At 37.4% G+C, this 26,959-nt stretch overlaps 4 protein-coding genes across 16 annotated transcripts in view; 3 read left to right on the top strand and 1 right to left on the bottom strand.

The window, feature by feature from the left end:
• The window catches only part of LOC135433503 (AF4/FMR2 family member lilli), a 41,109-nt gene extending 23,345 nt beyond the window's left edge, over nt 1-17,764 (bottom strand). For 3 of the 12 annotated variants that reach the window (XM_064689618.1, XM_064689637.1, XM_064689632.1), the window contains exons 1-2: nt 17,640-17,763; nt 16,771-17,144 (exon numbers count right to left, since the gene is read on the bottom strand). In XM_064689618.1, coding sequence (XP_064545688.1) covers nt 16,771-16,827 — 57 coding nt within the window. In that variant the 5' untranslated portion in view covers nt 16,828-17,144; nt 17,640-17,763. Of the gene's footprint in view, nt 1-16,770; nt 17,145-17,639 lie in introns of all 12 variants that reach the window. The other 9 variants (XM_064689661.1, XM_064689646.1, XM_064689678.1 and 6 more) reach the window with 7 other exon arrangements.
• LOC135433571 (GTP-binding nuclear protein Ran-like) lies at nt 7,341-8,594 on the top strand. The gene is made up of 2 exons (XM_064689714.1): nt 7,341-7,861; nt 8,306-8,594. Exons 1-2 carry the CDS (start codon nt 7,424-7,426, stop codon nt 8,516-8,518), a joined length of 651 nt encoding a protein of 216 aa, XP_064545784.1. The 5' UTR covers nt 7,341-7,423; the 3' UTR covers nt 8,519-8,594.
• Nucleotides 17,765-18,203: 439 nt separating the features above from the next.
• On the top strand, nt 18,204-19,676 carry Kdsr (3-ketodihydrosphingosine reductase). The gene is made up of 3 exons (XM_064694999.1): nt 18,204-18,446; nt 18,542-19,110; nt 19,164-19,676. The coding sequence occupies exons 1-3, from the start codon at nt 18,230-18,232 to the stop codon at nt 19,407-19,409; spliced, it is 1,032 nt and encodes a 343-aa protein (XP_064551069.1). The 5' UTR covers nt 18,204-18,229; the 3' UTR covers nt 19,410-19,676.
• Nucleotides 19,677-20,086: 410 nt separating this feature from the next.
• LOC135438836 (uncharacterized) lies at nt 20,087-26,886 on the top strand. 2 transcript variants are annotated; one of them, XM_064697337.1, is made up of 7 exons: nt 20,087-20,142; nt 22,942-23,228; nt 23,298-23,588; nt 23,658-23,798; nt 24,787-25,347; nt 25,916-26,098; nt 26,163-26,886. In XM_064697337.1, the coding sequence occupies exons 2-7, from the start codon at nt 23,049-23,051 to the stop codon at nt 26,340-26,342; spliced, it is 1,536 nt and encodes a 511-aa protein (XP_064553407.1). In that variant the 5' UTR covers nt 20,087-20,142; nt 22,942-23,048; the 3' UTR covers nt 26,343-26,886. The 2 variants fall into 2 exon arrangements, with proteins under 2 accessions (XP_064553407.1, XP_064553418.1); XM_064697348.1 differs by lacking the exon at nt 24,787-25,347 and having other exon boundaries at nt 20,098-20,142.
• The last annotated feature ends 73 nt before the right edge of the window (nt 26,887-26,959 follow it).

The raw sequence follows: 26,959 nt of genomic DNA, 5'->3' as shown, positions 1-26,959 counted from the left end.
ATGGCATTATAGTTCTTTATTAATTATTTTATATATACAGATAGATAGTCATTAGATAGCTTATTTTGACTTGTTGTTTTCTTTGGCTAATGGAAAGTTGAAGCTTTGAACAAAATCAAAGTTTATTAATTGTAGAGATACTTTTGAATAGAAATCTTTCATTTTTGGTACACCTCTTTGTTACCCAAATACTTTTAGAATTATTTGGTTACATAGTATTATACTTTTGGATTGCTTATAATAATAAAGAAATCATTGGAAACACTATTTCATATAGAGCTGAACAAATAGAGTGCAAGTTAATAGCCTTTGGCGTATATATATACCCCTATTAATATTAATATTAAAATTCCTAAACCCCTTTTAAATATGCCTATTACTCCTCATTAAATGTACAGCCACACGCATTGAGCCAAAAGTCTATCCAAAACTTAAATCGAGTTTAAATCCCATTTTTATCCATCACGTAACGCCCAACAATTAACCTAATTGCCGTCAAACCCTTTTAAAGGCGTCTAGACAGGCTCTCGACCCCATAGCCCCAATGAAAAGTTAATTAAAAATCAATTCGCTAGACAATAAATAACTTTTACAAACAATTCGCCAAGCAACTAATCACAAGGGAGTTGCTCGCGACCTGCGATTGTCAGCCCAGAAAAGTATTTGCAAAACCGCACGCTCATGCATAATTTAGTCGATGAACCCCGAGCTAAGCGCACTTTAATCGATTAATCGAAGGTGTGCACTGCCCCCAAGGTACGTTTGTCATCTGCATTGGGAGTGTCAGTTGCAAGAACGGGGGTGTATTCATATTCTGCTAAGGGCAGGTTGAGTGCCTGTTGGCACGTGGCAGCAACACCTGCCCCTGTTTATTGCAAATAATATTTTTTATGCTGCAGCCATTTATCATGTCACTTTGCCCCCGGGGAAGAGGGGAACTGCGTTAGGTATCACATAAATTTCCAACTGATTTATGTGCGTTGCGCCAAATTGATTGCAGCCTCAATAATGCAAACCGCGTCTGAAATGTGTTTTCTTTATTATTGCATAAATATTTGATAACATTTTATTTTTTTGCGGTTCGTTGAGAGCATATTTCAAATTTAGTTTATGTTTTCGTGTGGTATTGCACGTTTACTGATTCGGACAGCGCAATGGATTTGTATTTTAATTGTGGTTCAACGAACTTTTTGTCTATGACCTTTTTAAAGACCTCAATTTGCAACAGTTCTACTTTATCTACTATATATAAAAAAGTGCTTTCTGTTTTTAAATTTTCTGCTGCAGTTTTTTGTGCGCACTGACATTCAAATCCTGATAAGCCTGTTGACAAGCAGCTTCACCCAGACACCTGCAGTGTGCATCGCATCGATTTGACATTTTAATTAAATTAATTAAAATTGCATTCGACTTATGGCTGACAGTGATTGAGCAGGCCCGATATTGCATACATGTTGCCTGATTGAATTGTGAGTGCACAAATGTTTTATTGATAACTCACATATTTAAGTAAATAATTAAGCGTATATATTATATAGATAGAGGCCGTACATAGAGTTTAAATATAACTGTTACAGAATTATTACGAAATATTGAAATATGCAGCAATTTAAAGCCAAATGCGAAACAGATGAACAAATGTATTTCGAGCTGTTTATAAAGTATCTACTAGTCGTATAAGCTTCACTGGCACACTATTATTATACTATACAAGTTTTTAGTGATTTGGCCTGAAATAAACGCAGTGATCATTGCAATTTGTTATTGACCATAACAATTTAATAGCCAGCACTTTTGGCATGCCAGGCTCTATAAACGACATGACCCACACAATTTATCACACATTGGTGTAAGTAGAGCTATGCGATTGCTAAATCTGATGCAATAATTTTCGTAGCATAGTTGCAGGCGTCCGCTTACAGTGCTCCATAATCCCTAAATAACAACACTAAGCTACACGTGTTAGGTAACTAAAACCGAGAACCGCAAACTGACTATGCATATGTATATATACTTATATACAAACAAACTGTGTATATAGACAATATTGTGTGCGTGTTTAATCTACCCACAGGGACGTTTCAAGTTTTATGCGAACAAAGGACACCTCGAAGCGAACAGCACTTGCAGTTATCGCCTGGCCGATTGCCTGCGGTCCTTCGTATTGCTTTTTGTGTGCTCGTGCAGTGCAAGGAATATGAAGCACAAACAAGCGCATAAAATTTCATTGTCCAATGAGGTTTTTCCCTTTGTCTTGGTTCGCACAATAAGTTTGCGAGTTATCATAAGACTCTATAAGTAGGGTACCGGTTATCTGTGATTTAAATGAAAATCTTATGTACAGGCAAAAAAGTCTTTAAAGTCAACCATAATCGTTGATATAAGCTGATAATAAATTATATTTTTTTAATTTTACACATCATATGTTTACTTAAAGAGCAAAGAGCTTTTCATTATATACACTAAAATCGAGCACTGTTTTGCGGGTTAATAAACTGGACTCAAAAGAAATCATAATAAAGATGAAAGGTCGTACATAAATAATTTTTAAACAAAACAAGTTAGAGGGAGCTCCCGACTACCAACACCAAATTCAGGTCGCGCTAAAAGTAAATTAAAAAAAGTGTTTCCTCGATAGGTCTCGAACTTGTAACAGACCACACTATTTGCAAGCGCCCTTACTTAACAGCCAACCAAGAAATGAGTCTTAACGATAATAATAATGTATACAAGCTCGAGGCCAGCCAAAACATGTTTTCTTTAATAACTTCTGTGTTTCTAAACCGATCTTGATGAAATTTTCTACAGTAGATCTTATTGTGCTATAGAATATTTGTGTATTCTCAAAAAGTCAATTGAATTTAAATTGGAGCTTATATTGGTGGGCAGTATCAATTAAGCTTTAATAAAACAAAATATTATGGTGAGTAATTGAAATTTCTTAAATTTCAATATACTTTATATAACATCTTATATCAACTTTTATTTATTATATATATTTGAGCTCCAAAACTAATCATGCAGCCCACGTGTGCAAGTTTTTCCATTTCCACTTTTATTTTTTGTATTTTACGATGCATTTTGTCATTTGACACCATTTTGTCTGGCGCAGATGGCGTCACGGCAGGTGACAGAGGATAGTTGCTTTTATGGTTTCCACTGGCACCGACCAAAAACCAAACCAAACACAAACATCTGGCGTGCGCTTCTCCTCTAAACCCTTTCCCTCCACCAGGGGGGGCTGCCGTTCTGTCTGCCAATGCGTGCCTCCGGCCCGCAACTGCGGTTTAGTTTGCTCGATTGCTCAACTAACCGCGCAATACAATCAGACTCTGTATGTGTGTGTGTGTGCATGTGTGTGTCTATGGTGTATGTGCCGTGTGTGCTCATAGCCTGCACCAGCAATTAATTTACTCGACATGGCCCCAGACGTGTCGGAACGGTAGTTTTTTTTTCCTTTCTAGTGTCATTCGTTTGCCTAAATTTAAGTGCCCTGTTTTAAGATGACAGCAACGAGCCTCGCCTTCAGCTTGACTCTGGCGCAGATTGACTTGTAACTAGGCTATGGCAGGAGCAGCGAGACAGGCGACCCCTTGCACCTTTAAGACCCACCTAATAAATTGCCAAGCTGTTGTCGTGGTCGTCCCTTAATGAGGCTACCGGCGAACCCTCAGCAGCACAAATGCACATTAGCCGCTCGGTAACCAGGACGCGACGTGCCCGGTCAGTGGAGCCAACTTCATTTAATTAAATAATGCTGCTCATTTGCATGGGCACATTTCTGTGGGGTACTATAACTATAGCAACTGTTATGATACTCAATCAATATTTGAGATCATAACTCGTCATATCACAGCCTTGTTTATGGAGAAGTATTGTCTTGGAGAAAGGATAGTAATAATAATAGTAATAATAGTAATAATAGTAATAATAATAATAATAATAATAATAATAATAATAATAATAATAATAATAATAATAATAATAATAATAATAATAATAATAATAATAATAATAATTATAATAATAATAATAATAATAATAATAATAATAATAATAATAATAATAATAATAATAATAATAATAATAATAATAAGATTAATAATAATAATTATACTAATACTAATAATAAGAATAGTTATAACAATAATAATTATACTAATACTAATAATAAGAATAGTTATAACAATAATAACATAAATAATTATTATAGTACCTATAATAATACTAATAGCAAGAAAATAATAAACTTTAACTTTTTTGAATATTTAATAATTAAATAATTTTTAATTCGAAAATAAATGCACTTAGACAAGCATAATCGGCACTTTGTGTATAATAAAAAATATAAATATAAAAAAAAAGCATCACATCAAAAACTATCTTCAAAAATATTGTTGCCTACTTTGTTGCATTTTTATTCTATTTTGTAATTTTTCACTAAAAGAATCTAAAATAACCCCTTATTTATAACTCCTTATGAACCGATTAAGCAGACATTTTTGTGGATCTTATTTTCCAATATTATATTTGGCCACAAATGATCAGCCTGAAAGAGTACACGCTCTTCGAGGCCGTTGTTCAATTTTGTTTTTCACTTTAATAAGCCCATATTGTCAGTGCCCATAAATATGGATTATATTGCAAAATGCGAAAAACGTGCAACAGCTACGATTTAATTTCAGGGAATATTAAATTAGCTGCAATTAAGTTGCAATTGTTGTGGTATTTACATAATAAGGCACTGAAAAACTAAACGATATTATGTGACATTTACTTGTGGTAACTAACTAAATTAACAGAAATATTTCAATCTATACTACACTGCCATTAAACTATACTAAACTTGATTCAGATGTTTTAGATACAAAACTTTTGTAAATAGAATTTAGCAAACAGACAGCTGATTATTCCAATCGTCTGGAGAAAACTCTTTGAATAAGGAAATGAAAAAGTTGTTGACAGGTAAAATTGCGCAACTTTCAGCAGTTGGAAGAATGTCAACGTACACACACGCACACACACATGCACACATGACAGACAGACACACAACACACAGTGCCAGCCATGAAGTCGAAACTAATTTGTATGTGACCGCAAAGCGAGGGACATTAAACTTTTAAGACGCTTTTATTGCACATAAGCTCAACTCCCTGACTCCGGAAACATCCAGCGTCCTGCCCTATTCAATTTGTATCCTTTTTGGCTTTCGGCTTTTGCTTGGCTTTGATTTGATGGCTTTGCGTTGACATTCCCGTTGACGGCTGATTTATTGAAAAGACCCAATGGCACAGAACAAAGTCTACGGCTGCGTGCAACATGGCGTATGCATAATATCCTTTGCATTTACCGAGTTCATTCACGTCCAAAACAACAATGGCACAAACGTACTCCTTGTGCCCAATGCTCCCAGCACGCTTTGTTGTCTCAACACCCGGCCACAACACTCCAGACTTTTCGCATGCAAAGTGAATTCAGTGCCGGGTGGGGCAGGTTTTCCTCGCCAAAGACTGAATATTCCAAATGTACGCAAATAATTTGCCTTTGCTGTTCACAATTTGTCACTTGCTGGTGGAGTTTTTATTCCCCAGTTTAACACATGTTTAGCGAGTATTCAGCAATTGCTGCATGTAAATGCGACAGTTCAATGCACTGTGAGTGCAATATATATATAAATTTTACTTCAAGTTATTTTCTACACAGGCAAGGAAAACATTTTTATACCCTGAACCCACTGAAAATGGGTAAAAAGGGTATTATGTTTTTGTGCTAATGTATGTAACAGGCAGAAGGAAGCATTTCCGACCCCATAAAGTATATATATTCTTGATCAGCATCAACAGCCGAGTCGATCTAGCCATGTCCGTCTGTCCGCCTGTCCGTACGTATGAACGCAAGGATCTCAGAACCTATAAGAGCTAGAGACTTGAAATTTTAGCTGTAGGTCCTACTAGTATCCGCGCAGTTTGTAATACGAGCTAAAATCACCAAACTTGACATGTAGCTTCTAAAATAGTGTATATATATCAAGTATCTTTCATTTTATACCTATTGCCTGTTGGAAGGGTTCAGGGTATCCCCTAGTCAAAGCTCCCGACTAGAACCTCTTACTTGTTAGCTAATGGATAAATAAACATGTTTACACAAAATTCATAATATGAACACTTAAGTTTAATTTATAGTTGTCCAACAAGGTATAATAAATGAATATTAGATACAGTCAATAAAAAATGTAGGAATTATTTTTAGTAATTAATTCTCTATAAAACATATTATTACTAAACTATTTAGCCTATTAAATATAAAGCACTTTTCGCAAAAAGCCTTTGCAAATTTGTGCTTTTGTTTTACAAAATTAAATCAATTTGTTAACTAACAAGCTCTTTGTTGCTTACACATCGCCTTTTAAGTTAATTGTTACATTTAGTAAAACTTAAACAAATAAATTGCAAATTAAAATCCACTTAAGATATTAAATTTGTATGTGGGCAAAGTTTCAAATCGACTATTTTAGACATTATGCCAAACAGAAGACTTTGGCAAACACACTTTTGCACACACACCGAGAAAATGCAACACTTCCGGTGTAAAATACCAGAAAACTTTTGCATAGAGACACACTACCCAAGCCATGGAACAAATGCAAAATGAAACTCGAATTATGCTGCAACGACAGACACAACAAGCAGCTGCATTTAATTGCATTTTCCTGTCAGTGACCGCTCCGGACAAACTTTAGATGTGCGGCTGTCAGTGTCATTGCCAGCGGCTACATCAATCTGAATGTGCCTGCGTATGAATGTGAGTAGAAGTATTTGTTGCTGCAAATATGCGAGTGCTTAAATGTTGTTCAAATCTTAACAATTAACATGAAATTCGATGCTCTTATGCGCTGGCCTTCAGTAGTATTTTGCGCCGAGTGCTGTCAACGCGCTTTATTTCCATCTATTTGCCGCACGAGTGCATTTGCTGTGAGTGTGAGTGAATGTGTATGGGTGTGTATGTGTGTGTGTGTGTGTGTGAATGAGTGAGTCTTTGTGTGCTGCGCTTGGCGCACTCATGTGCATAACGACTTTGATAACAATGCGATCGATGGCACGCGCTCTGCTTAAGGTGTCTTAGGTAACTCGTAGTTGAATAATATAATTAAACTAACTTAAACAAACAACTATTCGATTGTTAAAGTATATCCTGTTTATCCCTTAAGTTTAAATCCTGCTTCAATTATTAACATTTTGTATTTTTATTTTTTTTTTAATCAGCTTACATTTTATATAGGCGTCAGTGGGAACAATATACATGTAACTGATTCTCCTAACAGTTAAACGCCTTTTTTTTTTAATACATTTTTCAAATTCGCAATATTTTGACCATTTTTATTTATTTTATATATTTGTTAAGCTCGCGGTGCCAAACTCAAGACATGGCTAATGATGGTGGTGATGCAATACCATCCTTTAAGCTGGTGCTGGTTGGCGATGGAGGCACGGGAAAGACAACGTTTGTCAAGCGGCACATGACCGGCGAGTTTCAGAAGCGATATTTGGCCACCATGGGCGTGGAGGTGCATCCATTGAAATTTCACACCAGCCGCGGACCAATACAATTCCATGTCTGGGATACGGCCGGGCAGGAGAAATTTGGTGGACTGCGCGAGGGCTACTATATTCAGGCGCAATGTGCCATCATCTTCTTCGATGTGACCTCCCGGACCACCTATAAGAATGTGCCCAACTGGTATCGTGATTTGGTGCGCACCTGTGGCCAAATACCAATTGTTCTGTGCGGCAATAAGATTGACATTAAGGACTGCAAGGTCAAGCCAAAGGGTCTGGATTTTCATCGCAAGAAAAATATACAGGTGAGCAGAATTGATGGAAGAAACAACTTTCGGAGTAGCTGTTGCAACGCGTTGAATGACACATTCACAAGCTCATAACTAAATAGATTTATATATATATATATATATAAATATATGATACAAATCGAAAGCCAACTCGATAAAGTTCATTTAGCAGTCCTTTGTCCTTTTCATCAGTACTATTTACCCTTTTCATATGCAAGCTAATCCTTAAAATTCAAGGCTGCTTACTTAAAGCTTGACAGATTCATCTTTTTGCTATGGACAGTACATATGATCGAGTAAGCCAGATCTGAACATATCATAGGAACTGTCAGTCGAAAATAGAGTTCTTTAAAGAAGCAGATTTGGCGTTTCAATATATCCTTAACAAACAAACCCCACAAAACTATTCAGAAAGCTGCATCTTATAGAAATATATATATATATATATATTTTTTCTAGTACTTTCCCATATCGGCGAAGTCAAACTACAATTTTGAGAAGCCTTTCCGCTGGCTGGCTCGGGTACTGGTTGGTGATCCGCGTCTAGAGTTCGTCGAGATGCCCGCACTGCAGCCGCCGGATGTGCGCATGGCCAAAAGCTGGCAGCTGGAAATGGAGCACGAACTGGCACAGGCGGGTCTTTTACTTGAGGATGACGACGAGAACTTATAGATGCTGCTATCAAATTCTTTTTGTGTGCACAAATTTTAGACCGATGACGACAAGAATTAAATATACAAAATTTCAACTTTGGCTTTTCTTTGCTACGTCAAGGTGTAGCATAATATTACGCATACGCCTCGTTGGCCGCCAATTAGCTCTTATGTAACCGTGACTGACGTAAGCATGCTAAAAATAAAGAAACTGAAACGAGTCGAAACGGTTGCTGGTGACGCCATTTAAGCTAAATCCTCCTTTGCTTGCCCAGCATCCTCGTCTTGTGTTTAGTCATCTGTGTTTGCGGCACTTTGTGCCAAATTCATAATGTTTACAAACCAACCCCAACGTTCCAGGCGAAGTTTGTTTTATTGAAGAAATCATAAATAAAATATGTTAGTTTCTTGTAGTTTCCTTCTGCATTTTTGGCGCATGTTTCTGTCATGTGTCGTTACTTTGACAAACGATATTTGTAGTCAACTGAAGGCAATCACATTAAAACTTTCGCATGTGCTTGGCCCTAATGCTAATACTTATTTGATTAATGGCCAAATTGTAATCCCAATTTTTACAGTATTGTTAAAGCCTGAATGTACTTGTGGCAAAAAATATGCTATACTAAAAGTTCTCAGAACAACAATCGTGTACCTCAACACCGCATCGTTTTCTAGCTCTTGCGTAAATTTGCATTTTTCTTTCTATCTGAGAACACTTCAAAACTTTAAATTACACTAGAGTTTTCATGCAAACACACACAGACACAACAACTGAAGAAGTGCAGCTGAAAAAATATATTCAAATTGGAGAATCAAGTTTTCCTTTACGCACTTCTTGGCCTGGTATTGGCGTCCATGCAGGAAATGCGCAATCGGAAGCATTTATTTTACCGGCGATTTACTGGAAATTTATTCCACAAAAAAGTTGAAATTCAAATTGCAGCAGCTAAAGAAAATCTACAGTGCAAGCTCGTTAGAGTGTATAAATAAAGAAATAGAAAAGCCAAAGAGTAGGAAAAATGAAACATGCAGTCACAAAACTTTTTACCTTCCAAGGGGATTATTCATAAAACTAACCTAAGCTAATCTATCCGGGTTAGCCTTATCTAACCTAGCCTAACCTTAGATTACTTAAACAAACCTAGCCTAAGCTAACCTAACGTAACCCATATCCTATCCTCACGTAATCTAACCTAACCTTAGTCTGCACATCCTAACCTCACTTAAGCTAACCTAACTTTTCGAGGATTCACACACATTATAACCGACCAACTTTTGCCTGGCTTCACTTAAGTTGAGCCATGAGTAAATCCTTCAAGAGCGGCAATTGAGAACTCCGCTTGAATGCCATCGAGACAATGCAGCATCAAATGGCCATGCAGCAGATACTACACAATAACTCTGAGTACACAAATTGCTATATAAGTATATACACATTCACACACATCTAACTATACATATATACATGTACTTATACTCGTGCAAATAATTGCCCATTGTGTGCGCTTATTTAGTCTTTCTATCTATTTCTAGTTCTTTGCTTTGTATCAAATTGCCATTGCCAGGCAACGAACTGCACAACATATATATGTATGTATTATATATGTATATACTTGGTTAGTTGGACGTAAGTGCAATCTAGTCGTTTGTGGATGCCGCTGGCTCAACACAACTGCTACAACTAATCGCAATGCTGCATTGTGTACAACAATAACAAAAGTCGTTTGAAATTCTAACCAAAAGTGCAATGATAAATTATGGCAACAAAAGAAGTCAAAACAATATGAAGTGTTATGTTAAATGTGTTTAGTGTTTAATCTGATATATGTATAAAGGTTGCATAGCTTATAACAATACAAGAGTTCAAGACCTTTATATTCGGACATACAAAGATTTCTTGGACTACAATAAAGTGACCCTATTCTTTTTTAATGTGAATCTATCCATTTTTGCATATATAATTAAAAGCATCTTTTTATTATAGCAATATTTTGTCATTTTACTGTCACATTTATGTTTAATTTATACACATATATTTTTTATTAAAACTTTACTATGATAAATCTTATTATATCATTTTTTTTTAAATTCATATTTAATAAATTTATTTCTTTCTTTCATTCAAATTTCCAAGCAGCAGATCCGCTAAATTAAATTTTTAAAAACTTCTAAGCATAGACCATGTTCTAGCTAAACCCTATCTAAAAAATCTACAATAATAAGTCTAAGCTTGCATTTACAGCTTAATTTCTGCGACTAAAGAAACTTGTTTGAAATGGTTAAAGGTTCAGCGATTTGAGTTTTGAAGCTATTTTAACTTTTTGCACTTTATACTGCCAGAAATGTACAAAGGAACACACCTATTATACACTGGGAAAAATTATATAACCTTTCCCATAATGCGTTTGCATATTTCATGCGTTGGAAATGCAACGAACGAGTAAAAAACCAACTTTTGCTTAACAATACAAAAGCGTAAAATATTTAAGTGGCATATGGAGCAGGAGAAATGGGGGCGTGGCAGGCAGAGGGGTAGCTTGGCATTGTAGCTCGCGAGTAGCTCGCATATATGACCTTATTTGCGTATACGTAATGTTCGCAGATTTTGTACTTGGCAAATGCACGAACCGCTGTTGGCAACTGCCTTCAAATAAAATATGTTGCAATTGTTGCAATGGGGTCTTAATGGATTTGTAGTCAGCCACGGACTGAACAATATTTAGGATGCATTAAGCAAAGTTTTTTAAAGGAGCTATTTCGAGGGGCAGAGCTGGCAAATTGACAGGAGTTTAAGCTATAGTCCAAAAAAAAGTCGTGGGGAAATTTGTTTAATTTATTTTAATAGTAAAGAGATATTTTTTTGACTAGTTCACAACTAAGATGCAAACGTTTTTCAACACTGGCAGGTGTGTTCGAAACCTTTCCGCTTTGCAACACTGGCAGGCAGGTTTAAAACCTTTCTGCTTAACAACACTGACAAAGCCTTGGCACCTAGCAACTGCAACTTGATTGCAACATTTTGCTAACCTATCGTAATTTGTCTTTTAATTCTTATATTTAAAACCCTCAAAGGAATTTCTAAGCCATCAAATTATTGCCACAATCCATTGCAGCACTTTACGGCACTGAAGACTTGCCTGAACCGAAAAAGATATCTCATAAAATGACTATCAACGGTGACAGCAGGCAGCAAGTTGGTCGCCAGCCAACTTGGGGGTAACTGCGGCAAATGCAAAAGCACCGCGTTGGAGCTCACAGAGCTGGCAAGGACATCGGCCCTTTAATCCATTCACTTACGTGCGGAAATTATTATAATTGCATTAGTTCAGAGGCAGAAAATTGAAATTGAAATACGTTAGCCAGGACGAGCCAGGACGAGCCAGGACGAGACAGGATGTTGACGGATGCGCCATGTCAGATTGACTTGACGTAATATGCAAGAGGCAGAGCTGCCAGAGATGCCTGAGCATGTGGCATACTGACGGCACTTTTGCGCTGCCTTTTTAAAGATTGCAATTTAATTAAAAGTAATTAAATTTGTTTTGCACAGTTCTTTTTTTTGTATCAAGAGTCAATTGCTGCTAATTTCCATTAGCGGAAAATCGAAAAAAGAACAGAACTTTACCATTTTTAATGGAAAAAGTTCTGTGCCGAGTTCTAAACACCTGAACTGCTGTTTATTTTGCAGCTGAGTGTGTGTGTATGTGTGTGTGTAAGCTTTTGACAGGCATTTCGTGTTATTACAAAAACCTAGCTGGGAATCCGTGTAGGTTTTAATGACTGGCACAAAAATCAATAAAGCAATTGGCTTTGATTAGCATGCCAATCGCCAGTCAGAAAGCTAAACAGTTGTCCCTAGTTAATCGCTTGTTAGTTTAAAAACAGTCAATGTCAAGGAACACACATGGAATGGCATGAACAACTATAAGGCTAGACTATAGAATATTGATGTATTTTAGACATAAACCTTTCTTCAAGAATTATATACACATATTTGTTTCACATTAAATTATTTGCTTCCTTTCATTATCTCCATTTATTTTCTCAATCTTAAGCCGCATTTTTCTCACGTTTTCCTTATATATTTTTATTATATATCTCTTATTTGCTTTTTCATATATTATTTTTATAAATTTATGCTTAAAGTATTTCCCTCAACGAATGTTCAAGGCAATTGAGTAATAATCGCTCTCAAATCTCTTGAATCTTGCTTTTATTACATCACAAGCAATTTTATGACAGATTGCGACCGAAAAAAAAACGAGCAATAAATCAAATATTAAAGACTCATAAAGTCAACAAAAAGATATACAAATTCAACGCAAAAATGCGAGGAAAATAAATAAACTAAGAACTTCTCTATATGGTAAAAATGTTATATGCGGTCTGCATGCGATTGCCTGATTTGTGCGGAAAATATGCAAATATTTAAATGGCAGAACGAAAAACTATTGTACTCAAAACAAGAAAAGCGAAACAACTTTATACCCTATAAATGAGTTTTCATATTAAAGATAGTATAACACGATCTTGGTTTAAGTTTTGTTAATACAAATAATAGCCTAGTTTCAGATAGTTTTAGTCTATATCGATTTTGTCCCATTTAAAACATTAGAAAATGTCACCTTTATGAGAAAATCGGTATACCTTTCCGTCAGGGTATACAAATTTCTGCCCAAAAGTTTAAAGGCAGTTGACATGCAGCCACGTAAAGGCAATCAGAAAAACAAAAATGTACACAGTTGAAATTCTACTGAGTCGCAAAAAACATGCAAATCGTACAATTTTTTCCATTTTTTTTTTTTGTTTTTGCTGGTACAGGTTTGTACCTGCCTGCGCGTATGTATTCGGAAATTAAATTTACCTTCCTTTAAAAAAAACTGACTGTCAGTCAACATATGGTAGGCATAAAAATTAAATTATAAAAGAGCAATTTATCTTTGAAATTGTGGGCTGCATTTGGTAATCAATTAAAGAAACTATTTGGAAGGTTAACAAGGATATTCCAGGCTAGTTTTGAGTGTTTGGGCTTATAATTCACAACTGGTTTAAGCTTAAGCAAAGCTGCTGTCTTGCGGTTTTTGGTCGAACAGTCACCGACAAGTGAAAACTTTCCTCGAGCATTCGATACTCACAACTTTCCAACTTTCAAACAGAATTTGAGCAAAGCTCAGAAAATCACAGCACTTATAATTCTCAAATTCGGATACCACTTATCTTCCACTTACTTGCGTTCTTGCGTTACAAGAGTATCGTCTGGTTGAGTACCCCTTGACTGCAGAAAAGAAACAATTACGAACAGCTGACCACATATAATTAGAAAAGTTTCGCAATGCACTCGACGCTGTGCTGTGCTCTGTTCTGCTCCATGGAGATTGGCCACATACAATTCGAGTGAACTTCTACGTTTCCCCTGTTCGTTAGTCTGTGGCCGAGGCTGTGGCTCTTGGGCATTTGGCTGGGGCTTCCCTTTAGGGTTTTGCCACCAGTTTGGCGGAGATTAGCGAGCTGCAGGGCAGTGGAGTGAGTGCAAATTGCTGTGGTCAATGGTCAACACAATAGAAATTCGAATTGAATTGCCAATCGAAATGCAAAGATTATTAATGTGCGACAAACGTTTTTTGAAACTGTCCAGTGAAGTGTGAAAACCAAGAATATAAAGAAAGAGAACTAAGTGGAAGAAATTATTTGGGTCAGTTACAATTCTCACGCTTGGGAAATTGTGTATAGAAATTTGTTATATTGGAATTCTTTGTAATAAAAAAACTGATATTTAAAAGAATTTTAAGCCCGAATCCTCGCTGTCTAGTTTCTTGAAAAACTGGTTTATTGTACTTTAGTTTAATTTACAGTAAATAGAAAATCAAGACATGTTTTGAATATTAACCTTTGTATTTAGCTTTACCCTAACACTAAACCAACTGGTAGCTTAACATGCTACGAGGTTAACAGCAACTGGGACGAATTTGGTATACCAATGAGTATATTTATTTCTAAATGGCAGCATATGTGGCAAATGGTCCAAAAGAGTTCAGCAGAGTTAACGAGTCGGCCATAAATACACAACATAGAACAATGGTCAGTCCATTGCCCACAAGCTGCATATTGATGTTGTGGGCCGATAGAGTACACGGCACACAGCAGGACAAAGGACACGTGCAGGCAACAGTAACAACAAGTGTGCGCGTGTGTATGTGTGAGCGCCTTACATTAGATAAGTACTACAATGGCAATGCATTTGCACTGGGCGTCGCCAGCTGACTAGCTTAGAGAGTGTGACTAAGTGCCATAGTAGCATGTGTAAGGCGAGCGAATCGATAAGACCAGCCAGAGTCAGGCCTTTGTAAGGGAGTACGCCGCACTGGCGCCCCAGCGAAAGCAAAGCTAGATGTCGTCGTTGTTGTTGTTGTTGTTGTTGCTGTTAAAGTGACGCTGGAGGTGGAAGGTGGCTGAATAAAAGTTTTGACTGCGCTGCGCTGATGTAATACCGCAAGACAATCTGCCTTTGCACGTCATATGGCCAACAGAAAAAACAACAACAGCTCAAGATATTAAAAGCCGGCAGCCGCGCTCTCTCTCTCTCGCTTTGCCTTGCTCTTTGCAGCGCGCTCTCTCGCCACTCTCTGCCAATGCGCGCGCGCTCTCGCTCTCTCGTTCTTTTCCAACAGCTGTAACAGGAAGCGTCAGCAAAAAAAAAAAACATTGCATACTTTTCACGACTGGCAATTTGATGAATCAGCTGTTCTGCAAAGTACTCCACCTCGCACCGCAGCTACCCTTGCGAAACCGTGACTGGAAAGCCAGGCGAGGTTTTTTTTTTGTCTTATTTCGTGCTTAGATTGTATTCGTTGCCTGTCGTTGTCGCGGCGCGCCGGTTCGCTCTGCCCGGCCGGCCCCGCTAACGGCTAACGGGCTCCGTGGTACGCTCCTTTAGGCCACATATACTACACCATATGGCTATTGATTTTATTTTTTTTTTTTTTTTTGTGGCTATGTCTGTCCCATTGCTGACGCGTCTGGTGTCGAGCGTAATGTACATAAATTTATTCTATGCCAGCAGATTTGCTTTATTCAAATTGTCGACTACTTCTTGGCTGTGCGCTGTAGAAGCATTGCATGTTTATATAGTTAACCACTTTTTATGACACTCCCAAGGATTGTAACTGCTAAAATGCTGTATGGTGCATATAAATTCAAATTTATGGCGAATTGCGTTGACTTGAGCGCGATTCCGTGATATCGGCCTGCTGAATTGTGAGCTTTTCTTAAATTGTTTCAGATTTCCACTCATTTTCCGCCCGTGGGAGTGGATTTTCGAAAATTGGTAAAATATATTTCATAAAACTCAAACAGTTTAGCGTGCTTTCAAAGATTAAATGAAATTCATTTATAATAAATTGGTATATTAACTTATGATAAATTATGAAGGTTTTGTGTGATATTATTATAAGCTCCACATTTAATACGTTCAAGTGACAGTAATGCACGTTAATGAATAAATATTACCATACACATAATTGATTTTATTTATTTTCCCTCGCAATTTGTTGACTGCAATTTCATTAAATCAAATATATTTTGCCCATAATCCCATGATATAATCCCCCAGCAGTGCAACACCCTCTCGAGCCAAGTCATAAATTTAGTCACCCCCATTTTGTCTGCACCCTTCCGTGCACCCTTCACTTGTCTTGGCTGCGAGTACGCAATAAAAATATGTCGCACATAAATCAAGCGACTTTTTCTGAGATCCAATAAAACAAATTAATAAATGCAAGTGGGCTAAGAAACTGCAAGTTACGACCAGCTATTAGCTAGTTATTGCACAGCTTATGTGTAGGATTATTTATATGTACAGTGATTGCTCGGAAATTGGAACTTGAAAAAATAGGAAAAAGTTTAACTTAATCTGAGTTTAAGCGGCCAAATTGTTAATTTTCAATCTATTAACTTGCGTACTGTTTCCCGACTATTTATTGAATATATCCTAATGAATATCTTGGAATTGTACGAATATAAGAATATAAGACTATAAGAATATAAGACTTTAACAATATGGAAAGAGACTATGAAAAGACTCTATTATGTATGTAATAGTTTAATCTTGTAATAATAATTTAATCTTGAATAACTCTCATATATAAACGAATCAAAGGATATTAAATTACAAAAAATTGAAAATGTGCACTTCCATTTAAAACGAAGAGTTCTAAGTTTCGAGTGATAACTGTAATTAATACTTAAGATATATTCAGCGTTATATTAATTTACCTTGTCAACCGGCATTGATGGGCACGCTCTGCACAGATTCCAGAATGAGCCAATCATAGGGAAATGCTTTTATGGTTGTCGAACCCAATGATCAAAATACAAATTAAATAAACACGCGCGCGTTTACAGATTTGTTTTAATATTTTTAATTGCTTAAATTGTTCGCGTTGTGAGCTTTTGAAGGCGCAACAACTGCAACTAACACATACACAAAAACACACGCGTGCCGCTCTCACTATCGCTCTCGCTCACACTCTCGATACGCACACGCACCTTAGAAATGCGTTGTCGTCGAAGAAAGTGCGTTTGTTTTGTCATAGACCAAGCGAGTTTCAAAATTTATTTACTTTTTTCTCTTTTAATAGAGCCCGCAGCTGTGGGAGCGAGAAGAAGAAGGATAAGTGGAAGCTAGCGTGCGTTAGAAGAAAAAGTATTGCATACCAGCAGGCGACGGCAAGTGCCGTATAATGATGATCTCATACACACACATACACACAACGCCGCATACGCCTAAGCACACACACACACACACATACACACAGAAACTGTCACACAATTGAGCCAATTAATGCTTAATTTACAAAGTTTGTGTGTGAATGTCTGTGCAGCTTTTCCGGTAACTTTAGAAATTTGATATTAAGTTTTTATTACACACACAGAAATAGCTTTATATGCCCCCCACCACATGCCGTCAGTCAGCAAATCGATATCTATTTTTCATCACAGCCGTGTGGTATGCAATTCTTTTTTGCCGCTTTTGGTTTAGTTTTATTGTTTTTGCTGCACTAATTTGCCATTAGCGTGCAGTGAAGCGCAACATTTGCCGTTACTTCAGTTTGCACTACAAATTTACTTAACACTGAACACACATATCAATTTTTTTTTGCTTTCAGTGCAACGTTGCTGCCGCTGCTGCTGCTGCTATTGGGCCAAATATAATTGTATTTTTTACCGCTAGCGTTTGCAACTCGACGACGTTACGTACACGACTGAGCTTAAAGTGCGCTGCTAACAGTCGTCGTCTGTGTACGAAAAGTGGTTGAAAAACGCCGCGAAGCCACCCAATTGAAGCCAAAGCGTCGGCGTTGGAGTTGACGCAGCGCTTGGAAGTTGTGCAGCGCTACCGGGGGCAGCGTCTTTTAGGCAGCTGTTGCGGCGCTCACTGGAAAGTTGCATACCACTTTTTAAGCAAACATATGTTAAATAGGCAGAGGCGTAGAGTGCACATATAACTTATCAAATAATATTAAGAAGCATAACAGCGCTTATAAGTTATTAATTGCAAATGTTTCACAGATTTATTAGTGTATTAAATGCAAATTATTTAAGAACTACTTTAAGCCGTCTGGCAACGCCGCACCGTTCGCGGCTACATTGCCAGCTGACTATCGTGTTGCAGTAACTATCGATATTTGACCAACATATATCGCTCGACTCCATATCAGCGGCACAACAAACTATGGAGCTGACCTGGGAAGTTGTTTTTTGCTTGGCCATTGCTATTTTAACACACATTCTGATATTCATATTTGTCATGGGCAAGCGACCAAAGAGCATTGTAGGCCGTCACGTGGTAATTACCGGCGGCTCCAAGGGCATCGGACTCTGCCTGGCCGTGGAATGCGCCATGAAAGGAGCCAATGTCACAGTCATTGCTCGCGACGAGAAAATGTTGAGTAAGTGGAAAACCAGAAAATCAAGCTACCAAATTTCACTGCCGAACAACTCTCACTCTCTCTCGATGTCTGTATCCACATGTTGCACGCCACAGGTGGCGCCGTGGCACTAATGGAAGTCATTCGCCAGCGACCAGAGCAGAAATTTCAATATCGCAGCTTGGACATTGCCGGCGACTATGAGCAGGTGGCAGGCGTGCTGGGCGAACTAGAGGAGAGCGCGGGCAATATCTATGCGCTGATCAATTGTGCGGGCCTTGCCATTTGCGGCCTGTTTGAGGAGGTAGCTGTTGCGGATGTACACAAACTGATGAATATCAACTTCTTCGGCAGCTACAATTGCACACGTTATGTTCTGCCCAAAATGAAGAAGGCCCGCGAAGGCATCATTGTGCTAACCTCCTCCCAGGCGGCTTTGTTTGGCATATATGGCTATGGGCCCTATTCCGCCAGCAAGTATGCGCTGCGCGCCATGGCTGAGACAATTGCCATGGAGTCGCGTGTGCATGGTGTTTCAGTAACTTTGGCTTTGCCCTGCGATACAAATACACCGGGCTTTGAGCAGGAGGAGAAATCCAAGCCGCGCGAAACTAAAATCATTTCTGGCGGCGGTGGTCTCATCGAGCCCGAGGTTATGGCCAAGGCCATACTCAAGGATGCGCTGGTAAGCTGTGGATATTATCAGAATTTATATAATAATAACTGGCTGCGTTACAGCAAGGAAACTTTATATCCACGGTGGGCGCTGAAAGTTGGCTGCTCACAATGCTGGGCGGCGCATTGATGCCTTGGGATGGCTTCTTCACAAATCTGCTGCATGCTTTAGTCATTGGACCAGTCCGCCTGTTCGGATACGGTCTGCACAAGTACTTTAATAGCATTATACGCAAATGCGCCAGAGAGGATGATACGGCGAAAACCGCCGCTACGGATGAGAGCGATGTCAAGGTTGGGGGACAATGACATCCAGGACCTGCAATAGAAGCAACACACATTCGTGACCAATCCATTTTGTACACTTATTGACTAGCCACATTTAATATTCCATGTTGATCAGTACAGAAAAATCGCTTTTTATCTAAACATATATTCCAAAAGCCTTAAACCAAGCAATCATATAGCGTTACGCATATTTCCATTTAATTGTTATTTACGACTTATCCTTTTTTATTTTTTTTTTAAATAAACCAACCAAGTATTTGGTTTGCTTTCCATGTTAATGTTTAAAAATCGGCATACAACATTTTTATCAAATTTCCTATGCTTGTAGGCCAATGATTGTTTATCTACAAGTAGCGAACACTCACTCTTAAATTGAACATGAAAATACGGGAGACTTAAGATAAGATAAGAAGTATATGAAATTATGCGGCTTGCCCTAGCAATTAAATGCATTGCTTAATAGTGACGCACTACGCAAACAGTATCTAATATATATTCTTTTTTGTCAGCTCGAATATTAAAATTCATGCGGCTTTAACTTAACAGAAAGGATCTGTAAAAATCACTTTTCATTTTATTAATTCTTCCTCTGTTTTTAAATGCGCGCGCATTTTTTCTCTCTTTGCGCTTACGTCGATCAGTTTTGCGTTACGTGAGAGTTTAGCGTCATTAAGCAAGTCAATAAGTTACAATAGACCGATACATTTAACTTATCGACTTACTAGCATCACTAACAAAAAAGAGTTCTGGCGATGTAAGGAAGTGTTTCATATTGATTAGCTTAAAATCATATTAATTTAATTATAATTAACTACAAATAAAGTGTGCATTAAAAGCAGTATGCGTACTTATAGTTCGACCAATGTGTTCGCTCAAAACTTGCATAATTATCAAGTAAAACAACCTCGCAAATTTTGCTATCGTCAGCGCCGCAGTGCTAGTGATGCCACAAGTGTGCGAAAAAAGTTAGAACTGCTAAATAATTATGTTAATTACAAAATATAAACAAAGTGTATATACGTTTTACAATGTAAAGTTCAACGTTTAGATAGTTTTCACAATATGCGGCGTTAATCTACGTATATGCGAAGTCAGATGCCACGCAAACAGCTATAATTGGCTGATAAATGGCCAACAACACAGCACAATTAATGCCGTTATTTGTGCGCATAAAATAGACTACCAGAAAAAAATTGATGTTTGTATTTGTGTTGTATATATACAAATATACATACTAATGTATATTTATTAGGAAATGAACGAAAATCAATGCCAGCAAGTAACAATATTTACAAGAAAATTAAAATAATTTCTTAAAGCCATTTATGATGTTGGTGCTGCAATTAATACCCATTTAAAATATTGCATAAACGATTAAAAAGAGTTAAAAAATTTATTTTTCTATTTGGATTGATATCTATGTCTATAGATGCGACTTAAATACAGATTCAATAATTGAGAGCCTTGGGCCTATGCAGCCCCTTGATACGGTTACAGGGTATTAACGACTGCGAAACGGTCAATTGATTTGTCGGTCGGTTAGCTGCTCACTTGCCTTTCATTTGTTGTTGTTGCCCTGTCACTTTTTTTTTTTGCAATGGAATTATATAAGTAATACGAGTTCTTGTCTCTGTCCATACATGTATGTAAACGTATTGTAATTCGAATATTCCATTTAAAATTAATTAAATATTCTTAACGATGTCGTTGACGTTGTTTGTTTACTTACGTCGCCGCATCGTTTTGCTTATCATTTCGCTACGTTTTGCATTTACGTTCGCCGAAACGTCATCAACAGCAACAACAAAGTCAGCTGTAGCTGTCATCCATGTGTCCTACGTAACGAGCGTGTTTACGTAGTTACACACGCTCACATTAACTGATTAACATTTTTATTCAACTGCAAAACTTATAATTGCGTCTTTTGCTAAGCTTGTTGAGTGTGCCCAATTAATCTCTTATTTATTATACAAATATTTATAAACTGGGACTGAAAATAAAAGAGATAAAAAGTTTGAGATGACTGTAGCAAAAGCCAGACAGAGATGATTTATGTGAAACAAATGGGAAGCACATAAGGAAAAGTACACCATAAAAAAAAAAAAAAAAACTTAAATATATTGATATGATTAAGCAGAAATGGAATTAGCCCATCGTAGGGTTTTTTTTGAGTTAGCAAAAATAAAATATATAAACAAGATAATGGTCTTCTGCCAAGATAGAACTCATTATTGTTTTTATTTATTTTCCTAACAACAACTTTGAAAATACAATTTTCCAAATCCTCCTCAAATGCTTCTAGCAATCATCAATGATTTATAAAGTGATTAAATTTTCAAAAATTTCCTTTGTACGAGCAACTACTGTGTATGCACAGTTCTTGATTTGCGTATAAACAGGATAATAATACAAGTTTTGAAATTTAAAACGCAATTGTGCGCAATTTACATAAATTAATATAAATCAAGTTGTATTTGTGCATACAACTATGTAAATGCGATAAACCCATCTCCCAACTATAAGAAAATAACTATAATATCAAAGGTGTTTAAGCTTGTGTCTGATCAAAGGAATACAGTTCGAACACGTGTTCATTGACATTGACAGCTAAATATAGCCTAGAGACATGTTTATACGTATAAATCTGTGCTATAAGAATCGAAAAGATATTTTGTATGACAGCAATTGGACACGTATGGTTTCTAAGTGGCTTGCTATGCCCTTACTACAGTGGGGGACTATGAACTTGGTCAAGGAGTTTGCACACAAACATAGAATCATGAAGATAAATAATAAACCATTTGGAAATCTTGTAACACCTGATTATATAAACAAACAGTTAACAGAAGCATGTTAAGGAATAGCATATAGCGTGATTTGATGAGTTTTAACATAACTCTGTTAGGGTTCTGTAAATGGCGCTCTTTCATAAATCTATTTACATATTTAGAAATGTCCATAAGGTTTACTTAAATTTAAAGCAAATTTTACTTAATATTCAAATCAAATTGTCAATTTATCATTAACAGCGTCACCTAAATAACAGCATGCTTTTCCAAGAGTAACCAAGTTTCGTGTTGACAAACATTTGCCAATTTCTGGCACATATTTTTATCTAATCAATAGTTTCGGTAGATGCCGCTGACGTAGAACCGACCAGTGGCAATACATATTCATATAATATATATTTGGCATTATACACATGTATGGGTATATATATACATCTACATTTTGTAAATGTTGAATTACCTAAATGTTTATTTCTGTGCTGCTGTTATGATCTGCCTTGGGCTGACCATATCAGCACTATAGGCCGGCACTTGACGCATTGTGTTCGCTTATCTAGACATTACACTTGGCGAGGGGCTGATTTGGTGGTTTGCTCTGCCAGATTTGCTCGTTCAACGCAGACTTGGACTTGATATCGTTGTGCTTGCCATATACAAATAGTCATTGCGGCGCGAACACTTGTTGCCTGATTAGCTATTTGGCTGACTTTGTGCACATTGTGAGTGAAGAACGCTTTAACTGTAGCCAAGTCATTTCTTTTCAGTAAGCCGGACGAAACGGACACGTTAAACTACGGCTACAACACACGGATAACATATTCGCATGCGACACTAGCAGCAGCAGAAAGAGTAGAATTACAAACACACAAAGATGTCACAAAATCAATCATATTTCTGGCAAACGACCAGACATAATGTATACCTAAAGCGCTCGGCCAAATGGCATATGGCAATGGCGTTAATGGTGGTGCTCACGTTCTCCACCATATGTGCGGCCGAATCGAATCCAGATGGGGATGAGAATGCTGCAATTATAGCCGATATACAGCAGGTGAGTGAACTTGAACTAAAATGTTGTTTAGCAAATCGTAAAATCAATAACACTTTTATTGTTTTGCAGAATATGGAACAACAGTCGGTTGTGAAATTGCCAACGGAATCGGATGGAATACAAGAGAAACAAATTGAACCGACACGGGATACCAAGACAAAGGGCACTTTTATCGATGCTTTTACAGCATCGATCTCTGTTATATTATTAACAGAGCTAGGCGATAAGACTTTCTTTATTGCTGCCATAATGGCAATGCGCCACCCGCGTTTGATTGTCTTTGGCGGTGCCATTGCCGCCTTGGCCCTTATGACGGTTCTCTCATGCGTATTTGGCTTGGCAGCAAACTTTATTCCTAAGGTATTTACTGCAGCTTATCTGTAATATGATTAATATCTATTTAAATTGTGGTTGCTTATCTTTCGACAGATTTACACGTATTATATATCAACTGCATTATTTTTATTATTTGGTTTAAAAATGTTGTACGATGCCTACAAAATGAAACCTACCGATGCCCAAGAGGAGCTCGAAGAGGTGCAAAGCGATTTGCGTAAGCGTGAAGATGAGGTAAGTACGATCTTAAAGATACTTTAGCTTACTTGCTAAATGCTTTGGCTGTAGTTAGAGTGTACAAAATATGCCCAAACATTAATTTTTCTTTATAATCCCTGCTTTGTTTATATATTTGAAGTATTTTAGTTGAGCTTATTGTTAATAGCTACGCTTAATTGGTTGTAAATAATTCTAGGCAATACTTTTTATTTTTAATTGAAAAGCAAATAACACTACCAACAACAACAACAACAACAACAAAAGGCGATCACTTCATTTGCTCGTTGACACGTTTGCCTGTAAAAAGCTTTCGTTTTGCTAGTACACATATTTGTAAATTGCAGTCTTAACTCATTTTGCTCTCTCCCTCACAACAACAAACTAATTGAATGCGAACCGTAAAACTTCTCATGTTTCGTATTGTAATTATAGCTAAATTGCATGCCTATTGTGCGACCTAATAATAATAATAATTTTTTGTTAACTATTTAAGACCAAAAATCCCCCAGCTAACAATGAATTTTAAATCAAGTGGCGTCAAGCTGTTGACGCAATTGAAACGCTGGCATTGAAACAATTTTTTTTATTTATGTTCATTTTGTTAACAAGAGAAATCGATTGTTCACATTAATCGATCATTCGCATGCAGAACTTGTTGATATATATTTAAAATTTATATTTTGCATAAAATATGCTACAGAACACACACAAGCACACATACGCCTTTGTGACTAATTGCACGTCCATGAAGTGTAAAGAACATTTTCAAAAACCAAAGAATAAATTTAACTAATTTCGAAGAGCTGCTTAACCGCAAAACCAATTTACCCGAAAACAATTTTACTCAGCAAAAACCAACAATTTGCGATTTGTATACAAAACTTAGCTAATGTCAAATTTAATTATTCTTTCTTTCAAACCAAAATTGATCTATAACCTTGTGTTAAACCTCGACTCGAAACGTTAACGAAACGCCCGATAATTATAATTATAAAACTGACAGCTAATGCGCAAATCGTCGCGCAAATATAACAAGGAGGACAAGGAGGATGCCACCGAGCAGCCGCTCATACATGGATGCAATGTGGCCGTTGTGTCTCAGACCAGTCCGGGCAATAACTCCGAGATGCAGCATCGCCAGCGCAAACCCACCGGCAACAACAACAACAACAATAATAACAATAACAATACAACTAATAACTCAACTAATGTTAAGCAAACGAGCTGTGATAAAACTGGCAACGATGTGGACTATCACAACACCGAGGTGCTGCTGAAGGATGGCGGACGTGTTGTGGAACAGCTGAAAATGGCAACGTTCCATAGCAGTCCCACGCACTCGGCATCGATCGCCTCATCGAACCAGACCGAACAAACCCATTGTGATAGCCCACGCAACAATAACAACAACATCAACAACAACAATCCCAATGCTTCCGTTGAGCCCAATTCCGAAACTGGCCACATCGATGAGGCTGAGCCGCGTGCTCCACTAGCTGAGCACGATAGCATGCATAGCTTGAATGGCAGCCTTGACAGCGAGGAGGCCGCGCTTAAAGCCCGGGTTAGAGATCAAGCAACAATGTTAACACCTGTTGTTTCAACTACGTTCACCTGCTTTTCCAACCAAAAAAAACCCAAATCAAAATTACTCACACACACACACACACACACACACAGTCACCCACACTCATTTAAGAGCGCTATTTTTAATTTGTAATTACATATTATTTTTAAGTGAATAGCACACGCCTCGGTGCAAGCGGTTAGGGCTATTCGTAATTCAATTTGTTGGCTTGTTCCATTTCCACACATTCCGCATAGTTGCAATTCCCAAACCGTTCTAACTCACGCACACCTGCACACACACAGGAACATAAATGAATGCATGTGTCGTCTCTTTTTTTTTTTTACTTTTACCTAAAACTGTTCTGTTTTGAAGTGATCGTTTGTGATATGTTTTTTTTTTTCATTTTATAAATTTTTCTCTATTAATTGTGCAAGTTCCGTTATCGTTGTTTCCCTTTGTTTTTCCTTTGCACACATACGCCTCATCTAGTTCTTGAAAGCTGACTAAACCGAAATTGTGACTTGAGCTGTGTTTTAATAATGAATCTTAAATTAACTTGCAGCTGGATCGTGATGTTAATACGGCGCTGGTGCATGATCCGGAAAGCGGACGTCGCAGCAAGGTGCAACGTCGTGGCGCCACCTATTTTACCATGCGCATCTTTGCCCAGGCCTTTACGATGACCTTTCTTGCCGAATGGGGCGATCGTTCGCAATTGACAACTATCATTCTAGCTGCCAGCAAGGTGGGTGCTTCAAATCCAAATTGTGTCCATTCTTTTACTAATTACCCTTCAACGACTTTTTCAGGACGTCTACGGTGTTATTGTTGGCGGCATTCTTGGCCATTGCATTTGCACTGGTCTGGCTGTGATTGGCGGTCGTCTGGTGGCCTCCAAAATTTCGGTGCGCACTGTCACCATTGTGGGTGGCATTGTATTCATTGGATTTGCTATCTATGCGGTGGCCATGCCCCCAAACGATCTATAAATCAACTCTGATGATCTATACTGATTGCGCACCGGCCTGTTGTTTTGTTGATGACCCCCTATATGAATTTAAGCTGTAGTTTTCGAGGAGCATCAGGCATTATCTACTAGTACTTCTGATTATTTTGTAAATTGTTGCACTTTATAGAGACACCGAGAGTGAGAGATAGAGAGGATGGAGGTAGTGCCGTTTGCTAACATAAAGTGCCTTCAGTGCTTTTGCTTTAGCCATGACATACAAATTTAGTTGCCAAAAAGAAATTTCAATTTTTCCGCCAGTAATTAACACTGCTTAAGTATTCAATTTATAATTTCTTTGCTTTAAGTATTAAAGTTTTGTTTTTTTTTTTTTTTTGTATATACGCGTGTTTGTTAACTAGGTTGCCTAAGCTCCTCTTAAGTAGCTCATTTAAATTCCTAATTTTGTATTTATGTAGCAATGTTTACTTAAAAAAAAAAAAAAGAAAGAATTCAATATGTACATTGATGATTTACGCAATCTTTTTTATAAAGAAATTAGAAAAAGTGCAAAACTGTATGCTAAACCATAAGTATTTTATTTCAATGGGGATCTTAAGAGACCTCTCTCTCTCAGACAGCGGACCAATGCCAAAGGGC

The sequence above is a fragment of the Drosophila montana genome, unplaced genomic scaffold (assembly GCF_035044405.1).
Source record: "Drosophila montana isolate Dmon_TW-CO22-7 unplaced genomic scaffold, ASM3504440v1 contig_1505_1, whole genome shotgun sequence".
Classification (NCBI taxonomy): domain Eukaryota; kingdom Metazoa; phylum Arthropoda; class Insecta; order Diptera; family Drosophilidae; genus Drosophila; species Drosophila montana.
Note: the sequence above shows the minus strand (reverse complement) of the source record. Positions and strands in the feature narration are given on the sequence as shown.